The sequence below is a fragment of the Heliconius melpomene genome, chromosome 11 (genome assembly GCF_056956725.1).
Source record: "Heliconius melpomene rosina isolate 202511_hmr_F chromosome 11, ASM5695672v1, whole genome shotgun sequence".
Lineage (NCBI taxonomy): Eukaryota > Metazoa > Arthropoda > Insecta > Lepidoptera > Nymphalidae > Heliconius > Heliconius melpomene.
The window spans coordinates 6650773-6663667 of NC_140399.1; the positions used below are offsets into that span (position 1 = coordinate 6650773).

At 31.3% G+C, this 12895-nt stretch overlaps 2 protein-coding genes across 9 annotated transcripts in view; both read right to left on the minus strand.

The window, feature by feature from the left end:
- Positions 1–550: 550 nt before the first annotated feature.
- On the minus strand, positions 551–7359 carry LOC146534637 (zinc metalloproteinase nas-4-like). Of its 2 annotated transcripts, XM_085193419.1 has the most exons (7): positions 7165–7359; positions 6886–6957; positions 5883–6047; positions 5214–5323; positions 2712–2934; positions 1954–2090; positions 551–775 (listed from the first exon to the last, which is right to left on the minus strand). In XM_085193419.1, exons 2-7 carry the CDS (start codon positions 6950–6952, stop codon positions 695–697), a joined length of 783 nt encoding a protein of 260 aa, XP_085049545.1. In that variant the 5' UTR covers positions 6953–6957; positions 7165–7359; the 3' UTR covers positions 551–694. The 2 variants fall into 2 exon arrangements, with proteins under 2 accessions (XP_085049545.1, XP_085049544.1); XM_085193418.1 differs by lacking the exon at positions 7165–7359 and having other exon boundaries at positions 6886–7145.
- Positions 7360–7773: 414 nt separating this feature from the next.
- The window catches only part of C3G (C3G guanyl-nucleotide exchange factor), a 31446-nt gene continuing 26324 nt past the window's right edge, over positions 7774–12895 (minus strand). For all 7 annotated transcript variants that reach the window (XM_085192500.1, XM_085192496.1, XM_085192499.1 and 4 more), the window contains 4 exons: positions 12495–12748; positions 11971–12102; positions 11550–11776; positions 7774–11188 (listed from right to left, as the gene is read on the minus strand). In XM_085192500.1, the coding sequence (XP_085048626.1) occupies positions 11551–11776; positions 11971–12102; positions 12495–12748 (612 nt within the window). In that variant the 3' untranslated portion in view covers positions 7774–11188; position 11550. The remainder of the gene's footprint in view (positions 11189–11549; positions 11777–11970; positions 12103–12494; positions 12749–12895) is intronic.

Sequence of the window (12895 nt, forward strand, 5' to 3'; positions counted from 1 at the left end):
AAGTAGGTTTCATATCTGGTACCTTAAAAATATAATGAAACGCAAGATTGTTTTAAAGAAAGTATAAACTTTAAAATATTCCCTAAAGTAGGTACAATAAACATGACTTAAGTCTGTAGTCTCATAAAAATCTAGAAAATTTATAAAATAAAATTATTCATTTATTTTATTTTATTATTTATTTATTTTATTTTACTTCACGCTGCATTCCGCACATTGCGGGGTAGGCGGTGGAAACCTGGACACCTGGGGTTAAGACCTCCGTTCTCAATAAGACAATTACGTTTTTCACTTTTAATTAAATCCTTTTTAACAAGAATCCAAATCCTTAAGTACATACTTCTTAAACCTAAAATACGCTTTAACCTTTCAGATGAAATAATTAAACATGAGAATGATTTCCCTTTATTTATAGCCACTTTCAGTTATTAAATATATATAAATGGGTACCTATATCTATAATAATAAAAAGATAAACTTACTTTAAGCAGCTTGTCATAATACAGATAAATTGAATGTATGAAAGTAGAACAAAAATAAAACACTAGAACAGTGGTGGAGGTATTTTATTGCAAATCGTTACACGGTAAATTATGATTTAAAAATTACAAATAAATCAATTGCATACTTCTCACATTTTGTCCATATATTTTCTACGGTTAGTTTTGCCAATAAACTTTCAATTACAATCAGTTTACTCACACTCATACATTTTGTTGAGCTTCAGTATATCGCGTTCTGATAAACCACATCTTTGCCCTATTTCAACATTTTTCTGTAAAAATAATAAATTTTATATTTTATTTTTCAATCTTTACAATTTCTGACAGCACCTGATTCATTCCATTAATAAACTGGTATGGGCTACTAAGTATTTATAAAATCATTTTCATTTATGATTTTAAAAATAGAACTATTGGCGTCGAATTGTCATGGCGACGCGTGCGTGGCGTGCGTGGAGTGCATGGCGTACGTGGCGTGCGTGGCGTGCGTGGCATGCGTGGCGTGGCATGTCATTGTAATACATGAAGACAATAGACAAATCATTTTAGTCATCTTCACGAGCAATCATCATTCTTATTGTCAAATTTAACTAACTATGCATATAAAGACTTAAAAATCTATCTCACAAAAAAATAGGATAGGATAATTATAAATTATTTTTCAATAATTTAAATTAAATACAATAATAGGTACATTATTTCTTAAGACAAATATTATTATATAGATAATATAATATCATTATCTGTTTCGTTGAATCGTTATGGTTAATTATTAAATTATAACAAACAGCCGTTTAGAGAGACTGATTGTGGACACGCTATACCTATTAAAAGTAATTGTAAAAGATGTGTAAATATAGTCGTCTAACATAATTGAAGTTTCTAAACATAAAACAATTAAAAGTATATAACTACTGCAGCATATTGCGGTTGCCATTTTAGTATACTTATTTTAATTTAGCTACTTTCCAATATAATAAGCAATAAAGACGGCAATTGTGTCTCTATTTTATTTGTATTGATTGTTTGTAGATTATAAAAGATAAAATAATGAAAAGTTAAGCAAAGAATGCAAAATTTTGCAACATAAGGTTGAAAACTTTTTTAAGCGTAAAGTTGAAAAATTAAGTTTTTTGATAATCTTCTAAAGCTTCACGCTATGTGTGGGACACGGCAGGGTGGGCAGAGAAAACCTTGTTTTGTTTGAAAGACACTCCGTACTCCATTTTCCGCCGAATTCTGTAGGCATTGCGTGTGCGGAGGCAAGTGGCGGAATTCAACGCCGCGCTTTGCCTCGACATCATACCAAAGAAATAAAAATATTAAATGTTTCATTTCCTAGAGTGGAGATCGAATCCACAACCTATTGTGTTTACAAACGTACGACTGACAGGGAGTCATACCGTACGTAGATTCATAGCGAGCTTATTTACTACTAATATGTTTTTACCTGTGAAGGAATGATCGTCTTTTCGCCATTTTTGGAAAATGCTCTGTCTGGGTAATGCATTACACTTGCGTAATCGTAAGGCACGCCGAAATCAGTTACAGTATCCGCTGTATATTTTGCAAAATTATATTCTTTGCCTGTGAAAATATCATAAAAATATGTCTTTCAATATTAACAATTATAATTTCAATAAAAAAAAATAAAAATAAAAATAATTTAAAAAGAATATTATAACAACACAATGGTTGTGCCAAAATAAAGTAGATTAGATTATTACTCGACAACGACGACGTCTATTATTATCTTTATTTACCCAATTTATGATGAAATTAATTTGTTAAAATACTAACAGAAACAGAACACTTATAAAATAGAATTTCACTTGTGGTACCAAATTTTACATGCCAGCTGAATAAAGCTTTAAATAATATCTGCAAAAAAATCTGCTACATGCTACATCCTGCATACTATAGGGTAGGTAGAGGGAACCTCCGTAAAAACTCCGTTTCCCACTTTCCGCCGAATTTTCACAGTATTGTGTAGTGACTCTCTCAACTCAACACCCCTCTTTTGTCTTGGTGCCTTTTGTATACTTGTACTTGAAAAAATTAAAATGTAAATAATTTATTGATTCATTCCCCCGAGTGGGAATGAAACTCACAACCGTCGCGTTACATTCACGCGCTTGTGGCCCTGCGCCATGACGGCCTCATACAATTTCAACTTGCCTTGTTGTGTAAAGTAGCAAATTCTATTACCTGATCTTATATTTTCCCAAATAATTTTAACAAAATCATCTCTATCGAAAGTACTTTGCATGTGATAAAAACCGAGTGTGTGAAGCATCTCATGCACAATTGTGCCGTGCTTAAAACAACTTTTGAACAAGTTTAATACTTGTTCACTTTCTTTTTCTCCATCATCTTTGTTGTCTTTGTTGAAAATAAATCCTACATTTGAGTAGCATCCATTTTCCGATCCCTGTAATCATTGTTATCTTAAAATAATAAAAGAATATGTAAAATTAGTTTAAAAATGTAAAAAAATCCTCTTTAATCTTTTGGTCCACCTGGCAAGAACCATATTGCTATTAGATCTAGACATGAAATTAGCTAATTATGATAGCACATACCTCAAATTGCTAGATTTTCTTACAAAAATACTAAACTAAACTGTGAGTATGTGTGTGTTTGTGTGTGTGTGTGTGTGATTGTAAAATTAAACTAATAAAAATATATCAATAAATACGCTGATTTATGAAACTCCTAGACGGATTTTACATATTCTTTTCTTTGTCCTTTCATGACGGAGGGTAGCTAGGTAGGTATAATTGATTTTGAAGATATGGACCGAGAAAACCCATAACTAATCGAATAATCTAGAACGAATAAGTAAAAATGAAAAAAAAAATTACAGTTCCGTACTTTTTAAGGAAAAAACCCTATAAGATCACATCCAGCATCGCGCAATGCCTCCAGAATTTAGCGGAAAGTGTGGAACTGACTCTCTTAATATTATTCCTCTGCCTAGCCTGCTGTGTGCGGGATACAGCGTGACGCTAGAAAAATAACAAAAAAGATATATATTATTTATACTCATTAGTAGTTGCCGCCTGCAATATCATTTGGATGGCTTTTATGGCCCTTGCCATGCAACTGCCATATACCACGCGTGAAGTAATTATATGCAATAGCTTATCATATTAACCTACTTATACTAAGGCGTTATATTAATATCTCTTATAGAGTAGATGGGCTGCTAGTTTTACATCAAGTATTCCGATATTCATATAAATTGAACATATGTGTTGGCGCTACTTAACAGCTTTAAAATAAAAAAAGTTGCATCAAAATATTAAAAAGTCATCTTTTACACTTAGATGTATATTTTTAACTTATATCCAATACTAGTGGACCCGGACGCGGCTACGCCTGCTTCAACTATAAGAATATTAATTAAATATATTCATGAAATTATTTTCAATTTTCAATAGAGTTAGTAAGAAAATATAAGCTTAAATAATCAAAAGAATAATAAGTAGATACACATTATTAGAAAAAAATATCTGAGTTATTGAAATGAACCAACAAAAGGATTAAAAGTAAATAAAGGATAGGTATTCTCAATATTAGAAAAAGTACCTAAAGTTTTCCGTGCGTGCGTAGGTACATAGATATCGACTCTACGAAATAACTAAACATTGCTCTCTATTAAGTAGGATAATTTTAGCGGGCAATATCAAATAAAATAAGAAGAGAACCAAAGTGTAGTTTAAATTAATTATAAACAGCAAATAATTACATAAACATTTACAATAGTTCGAAAATGTATGAAAATTTATAAAACCGTCAACGTCATCTGCCCGTTCGCGTCGGTCATACTATACCGCCCGTAGGCTAGGTCATTTCGAATCAGTGACATCTCCTTAATTATTTATTAGAATGTTATACAGCAAACTATAATTTCAATCTAGATAAAATGTTAAGAGTGACTATTATATTTATGTTCATAAGGATGAATATCAAAATGTCGCGGTAACGGTTGCGTAGCGACGCGACGGTTGTTATTAACATGGCAGAATAAATTGCATGTCAAATTAGAAAGTATTTTAAAATATATTAGTTTATATGTGTAATGTAATGTTATATAGCCTATAGCACTTCGGAAGAATGCAGCTTTCATACAAAACAAAAACAATGAAAATCGGACCAGTAGATCCAGAGATCTTAGCGTTCAAACAAACAAACAAACAAACAAACAAACAAACAAACAAACAAACAAACTCTTCCGCTTTATTATATTAGTATAGATACAGAAATGGCAATTTTTAATTTTGTTATACGTACTTATATAGTATGGCCAAGGAGTTGCGGCCGCTTTAAAGTTAGGCTTTCGATTTAATGCATATCACTCGAAAAGAAAATTATCAAAAGTAAAAAAGAATCCTAAAATCAATTCTTAGCAACCATCTACAGCTAACTTCAGCTGCCAGGACTCGTCGACCGAACTATCCGTTAATAAGTGTTTCTCTACGTAGCTGAACCTACTCTCTGAAGAGAGCAATATAAACGTCGCATACAGAACAGTTTGTTTACATAACATTAAGTTGTGATTATGTACTCCACAAAGTGCGGAAAATGCGTAAATATTAAAAAGTGAAAATAATTAATTATATTGAGACAAAGATAATTATATAAAAAAATTGTTAATTATATAAATATAAAGACAAAGAACATCTAATATTGGGCTAACAAACACACCTGTATCTTAACGAATTGTTCATCTTTATTTCCACTTTCACGAAATTTAATACACGACTTACTAGCTATGTCATTCATGCCATCCTCAATCATCTTCAACTGATCTTCATCTGAAAAAATTATATAAATGGTTTTGTAAAGATTTTAATGTAAGATTTTATAAATTTAATATTTATTTTAAAATCGGCTGCGCTACCTTATTTAAAAGAATAGATAAAAGAGAAAAATCAATAAAAATAAATTAGCTTCACGCTGTATCCCGCACACAGCACCCTGCTGTGTGAACCTAGTGTTAAGACACTACGTTCCCCATTTTCCGCCGAATTCACGAGGCATTGCGTGTTAAGTGGCGAAACTCAACGCCGCACTTTGCCTCCACATCGGGGCGAAAAAAGGAAAATGTAAATTTAAATAAATATTTAATTTCCTCGAGACAAAATCGTACAACCACCAGTCGCGTTTATAGTCACACGCTCGTGCCCTTGCACCTCGACTAACAAAAATTTGAATTGTAATTTTTATGTTCATTAGAATTATTGCAGACCAAATTTAATTTAAATAGTTACACCATACTCTTTTCCACATTAACCAAATTAAGTTGCCATAGCAAAAATAAAATAAATATTTATATATATTAAAAATAAAAATAAAAATAAAATAAATAATTACCAAAATCTTCTTTAACGATATGATATACAACAGTTTTATTAGGCCAGCGTGAGGTAGGGCTTATCAAGCCATTACGTATAAGTTCTGAGTCTCGCATAGCTTTGTGTTGTGACGGAGTCAACATAATATCACCTTCGAACAGTTCACCCAACTCGACATAAAAATCTGTAATGGTGCTTAAAATATAGTATATGCCTTTTAAGTTGCTTAAAGCTTATTGTTAGAATTTGTAATATATATGTCCTCTATATACCTTTATACATAGTGTTTTTGTCATCACCACTTTAAATGAAACCACAATTTTAACTACTCTATAAAAGCCTAATACAATTAAAACAAAATTGATTTTGTCAATAATGAAAAAGTGATTTTTTTAAACAAAATAATTAATAAAATTATCGCTGTAAAGTAGTAATTTTTTTAGTAGTAGAACGTAAACATACGTTATTGGTATCACTGTGTCACACGTAATACAGTGTGAAGAAACATCGTGAATTGAAAAAAAAATACTACGTCTAAACTGTTGACGTATCTTAATTATTTTTTTTAGGTATGGGTTTCAAATAATTTTCCCTATATTCTGCTCCCGTAAAAGGAGCGCAGACGCGTCCATTCTGTATATATATCTGTAGGTACTTTTTATGTAACGAAACTGAAGGATTGGAAATTTTATGTAACGTCCGTTAAATGAATAGAAAAAAATCATAATTAATATTAAAATCTAATAACTTATTATGTAAAGTCTTTTGTATATTCAAATTTATTTATAGACGAACTTTGTCAATAGTTAACAGAAACCTTAAAACCACCCAATCGTACATATTTTTGTCAACATCCTCCAAACACACTCTGTATATATGGAAAGCCTAATAGAGGTATGGTGGCAACGTTAAATATTTGAACATAATACTTAACTTCTACGGTTTGTGGTACACGATTAGATGTTATATTGGTAAAAAATCCATATTAAATTATAATATAAATATTTTAAAATTAAACATACCCAGAAATTCATTATCTATCCATATTTCTTCAACCTCCCTACTATAATCAACAGGAATAGCGTTCATCGGAACTATTAAAACAATAAATATACAGGGTAAAAAAAACATAATAACCGTATACATTCACAGAGTTCGCGTCTTAACAAATCAATTAAGATACGCAACATTGTTACTGCTTTTAAATACCAAACGATCGTGAAATCCACACATCACCTAATTAGATAGCTAATCTGGCGAAACAGAACTGAACACTATTTGTGATAGCAGTAATTACTTACTTCACAAGCACCCTGTAGCGCAACAAGAGGATGTCCTTATTCTCAATAGATAACCAACTTCACTTATATCTGTAAGTATGCATGTTCTGAATTCTTAATGCACTTGAACTGTTTCTGGAAGGTGGGGTGAATTTAGTTAACACGAAACATTGCTCGCCTTAAACACTTTAAGCTTTGCATAACCAATTTTTTTGTTTAAATGTTTCTTGGTTCCGCCACTCAACACGCAGAGCCTCCAAAATTCGGCGAAAAGTGGGAAGCAGTGTCTTAACAGCCTACCCTGCAATTTTTTCCAGTTATTTATATATTATTTAGTTCTAGATTATGACCATCTAGCAAATAAATATTTTTATTGCATCAATGTACGTACATACATTTTGAAATATAGCCATTACAATTTATTTTTATATATATAAAATTATCGTTTCAGTCATTAGTGAACAAGTGAAAGTTTGTCCACTAATGACTGTGACTAGCTAACCAATAAAACAGAAAAGTAAATGTCTTTAACATAGAATTACATATTTCCATAATAACAGAAACAACTATTAGTAGATTTTTTGAATTAGAATAATAACCAAAATAAACTCCAAGGATTAATAAAACAAATTATTTTCAGATTGTAAATAACGTGCTATATTTATATTACAAAATAATTACAAAGAAAATTTGACACACAAAATATAACTGTACAATACGCATGCAATTCAGATATAATGTTTATGCAAAATAAAAATAATAAAAAAAAATGTACAAATAAACGATTTTTAATGTATATATAAAAAAAATACTAAAACTGTATATGTAAACAATCGCATATAAAACGAAATAATAAAATCCATTTGATACAGTATGGCATTTCTTACAACATAATACTGAACTCGCTAATACAACAGTGTACGCCGTTCTACAGTGATATCTTCATATAAAATGCAATAAATATCGACATTGCTACCAAATAAACCACCAAAGTACCTATAAATACCAATTGCAACCGACGATTTCCACTATATAACGCAGTTGCACCACTACACTGTGATACGATGAAGACGTTCAAAAACATGGCTAGTATAGATACATATAAATTTACTGAGTAACTAATTTAGGCAGTCTTTAATATATTTCAATTATTTATATACCAAAACGTTACACAAATATATGAAACACTAAATAAATACAAACTATATCGGCCCGATTGCGTTACACTTAACAACTAATCATATTAATTGGCTACAGATTAACTAATTGTAAACATGATGATGTATAGAGGACAAGCCCAGCGGTAAGGTTACCAATGGACGCACGAATCAGGCCTACACGGAAAACAAAACAAAAATGGTAACACACCTACAAACTTAACTACAGATAGAAATTATTTTACAAATTACAATATCAGCACATACGTTTCAATAAAGCACTGTAAAATGTTTAAAATATTGGTCTAGTCATTTATTGCGTGGGATTACTGCGCCCCATACAGCCATAGAGACACACACCGACTACAGATCGTACACTGTGGAATACTATAATATAATTACAATATTAACTACGTCTAAACATTTCAAAGTATAGTGACAAACCTTGCATTATGTTATACGTACTTTAAATTTGTTAAGGCAAAAAATATGTGTTATTATATATAGAGTACCAATCAAATCGTGTAATATAGATTTAAATTATACAAGTAAAAGTATATTGCTTTTATTTTGTTAATATATTTTTTCGTAAACACAAGATTTGCCACACCTAAGACCAGCATGTAATTTTCGTTTATTCCATACATATTTTAAAAAAACACATCGACAAAACACAATCAGTAACGTATAACACGAGTACACCTGCCTCAGCAGACGTATGGGGTTTATATACGCTTAATGCTAATATTTGCCTAATATAATAATTTAATAATAATAATTTTATGATAATTAATACTAATTATTATTATTAATTTTTTATAATATTTTTTTATTCCATAATAATTTGTCTACGTATAAGAGGACGTCAACAGAGTAGTAAGCGGCACTCTAATGAGTGATCATTATCACAAACGTGCAGCAAATCTACGATCAAAAAATTATTGCTATTTTTTTAAAACTCGACCGTATTAAGGCAAATTAACTAAACCGCGTTCCTTCAGTGGCATTCTTCATTTATTTACAGTTTAGAAATTAATCACTGTACGAATGCGACTCTAAATAGGCTAAATCTAATTACAATATTATATGCAATTATAGACATTTGCTGCATCTTAAGCTTTTACATTAAAAATACTAAAATGACGAAAGTTTTGAAGACGACATTATAAACGATTTAAGATCTCAAAAGTATTCATACAATTCAGTAAACACATGCCGCCTTGTAGACGACATTTTATAGGAAAAATATAATTTCTGATATATCAAAAAAATATGTATCAAATTTTATTTAAGAATACGCGCAAAAGACTGCACCAATATATTTTAATGCGTAAATCATCAATATCTCAAAAACTACCGCATCAGCAAAGATCAGCAAGACCTTAGGAAGTAGCAGAATTTATAGTTCCATCATAAAAAGCATATTTTGCCACAATCAATGAATTTATTGAGATATTCCCTTTCGATAATTTACGGAACTTTTTATATTACTTAATACAAGTAATATAACAAGTGTGCGCATTCTTCTAATGTAATTTACATACTACTTTACATTTTATATTATTATTAATGATAAACTGAAAGAACGATATGAAACAAACGACTGAACGTAAAAAACGATTTTATTTTAATTTTTCTAATAAGTGGCTCAATTATAAAGCAACTCCAAACGATCGTAATAAATAAGGAAAAATTTCTTAATATTTCTAAGTCTTTCAAAATTATAAATTACTTCTAATTTTACATACTATGAAACGTCTTGTTATTCGTTGTAGCTATAGTCTTAATTATGGTTAATAATTATTATTATGATATCGACTACCTAATAAAAATTTCAAAAAACACGTCACTAAAAATAATTACTTAACATTAAAACTATTTGGTGTTGCAACGTCAATTCCAGATAATACAGAAATATTAAGAAATTTTCCATTTCTTTTGACGAACGGAAAACAAAAAAATAGCAACTACATAGTTGAAAAAAATATATATACGTATTTCTTCCAATATTTTTCTATCATGTCAAATTATTAGTGTACGAATAATATTTATCAAAAGTAAATACATATATCAAAAATCGCGACTACTACATGTTATTTATACTCGTTTGTATTTATTTCAATAATTACCTAAAAGAGTTTAAATCCCAAGACCAAATCGTAAATATCTCGCAAACCGAATGAATCGATTAGTTTCTGGTGTTTTAGAATCGATTCACCATACATTACCTAAGATTTCATACATCTACGCCTATCGCAACTCGCACTACAAATACAACTTGAAGTTTTTTTAATTCGATGTATAGAGATGTATTAGATTCGCCAAAGCTTATGACCTTTACGAACTTCGCCAGGGTCATGAAATTTGACTAATTAAGGTAATTTATTAAGCTTATTTCATAGAACGCTATACAACACCGACGAAACAACAACTAGAAGAATAGAATATCTAAGCATCGCCTGTTCTATTGTTATCTATGCAAGTCACGTGCTGATATGTATGACAGTATGGTAAGAATACTGATAAGAGTTATTTGGTTTCATATATTGTTTGTACGTAAAGCTAGGCTTGTTTATTGACCTATCATAATATAGTGTTATTGAAGATATAATGACAATATTCGGATTTTTTTTGTATTTCACGTTAAACAGTATAAAGATAGGTCCAAAGTCGAGCGTAAGCAAGCTAACGTAGCAGATCTCAATCGGATCGATCACAGCTGAAATCGAATTACCAATAAATACACTAAATATAATTAGGCCATTTTAGGACAGATAATCACAATATTTTTATCTAATTTAAACAATTCCTCGTCGATTAAATCTCCCATTTTTGTCGCGTCCTTTCTTCTTATTTTCTGTGTTTTTCTCTTTGGATAGACGTATTACCTGTAAATAGAAGAAAATATTGAATTTGTTATTGAACTAGGAAAAAATTACATTTTAATATTCGCAAATAAATGTTAACATTGCATATCATATTTTATCAACCGCTTATCCGAAATACTGTGTTCTTCCAACTAGCGCGTTCTATTAGAGTAGACCAATTGAATATTAAAAAAATCGAAGCATCATTCGTATGCATATTGCATGTACACTACATATTGTTACAAGACTACACTTTATGTTTAATTCCTATTTGTTATTAAAGATATATTCATGTATGAAATGACCATCATTTTCGTTTGAATAAATGTGTATGAAGTCAATCCCTATCTACTATAACGCATTTGCTTATTCGAACACCCACTTTACGTAGCGGCCGCAGTGGCGGCGGGCGAGGGCGCGGTTGCAGGTGCGGCAGGGGCAGGCGCAGGCGCGGGGGCAGCGGGCGGCGAAGGCGCGGACTGGTTGCGCGAGCGTCCACCACGAGGCTTGATCGTCTCCGATATCTGCCACATGGTCTCCTCGCTAAGCACGTCGTCGAACTCATTGAACATCGCCTGGATGCGCTCGTTCTTTTTGAATTTGTATTGCCTGTAATCAATATATTTTCTTTTATTTATTAATTTATTTATAAAATTTTACAAAATTATATTAGAAACAATTTGCATGATAATAACCGCATTAGTGAAACAATGTGTCGCATATTACAGTTAGTGATCAATATAAGACATAAGATACCAAACCACTATAAACAGATAACTAAGATATATTTTTTGCGAACTTACTCTTTGTGGAATCGCTTCATATTTTCCATTATGTTGTATTGTTGCCACCGTTTTGTGAAGTTGATGCTGCCATCGGATAGAAGATCTGGGTTACCGACGTGCACAAACGTTAGGTCTTGAAGAAATAGACCACTGCAAATATGAAAATATGAATATTTGAAACAACTGCCAAAATATATGAATATATAAATAATTATAATCAAGCTTTACATAACTTACCCTTCATTCATCAGTTTTCAAACTTTATATTTATAAATTAACTTTGCAAGTAAATTATAAAATTTATTCAGAACGGCACAGTGTGTGGATAATAAGGCGACGGTTATAAATTCGATTCCCACTTGAGGAAAAGAATTATTTTCATTTTCCCCACTCTGGTAACTGTCTCTTGTGGCTTTCTCAACACGAAATGTCTTTAAAAATTGAATAGAACATGGGAAACGTCGGGCTTTAACAACTTTTACATCGCAGTTATAAGCAGCTGAATCCAACATTAAAAATTACTATATTAAACAAAAACTTACATATAAGGTATACAGGGTGGCTGGGTATCGGCAAGCGCGTTCCTATACGCCCTGAAGGAGTGCGAGGAGTCGATGAGCGCGCAGTGCGCCCGCAACGCATCCGCAACGGCGCGCGGCCAACCCAGGCGCCGTACAGGAGGGCAATCCAGCGCAGACACCAGCGCGAGATACGAGTTGAAGTTGTTGAGCTTGCGGAGAGCCTTCATCACTTTTAGCACCTTGCTGGCGTACTTCTCACGTTCTCGAGCTTCGTACTGTAACGGTAAGAAGTATTTATATTTTATTAATTATTTAAATATTATATAATTTTGCAAATTTTAATTTCGATTATAAATTCCGAAACGGAATCCTTACCAATTTTCTCTATATTAAAAATATATCACTAAAAATAAATTAATAGT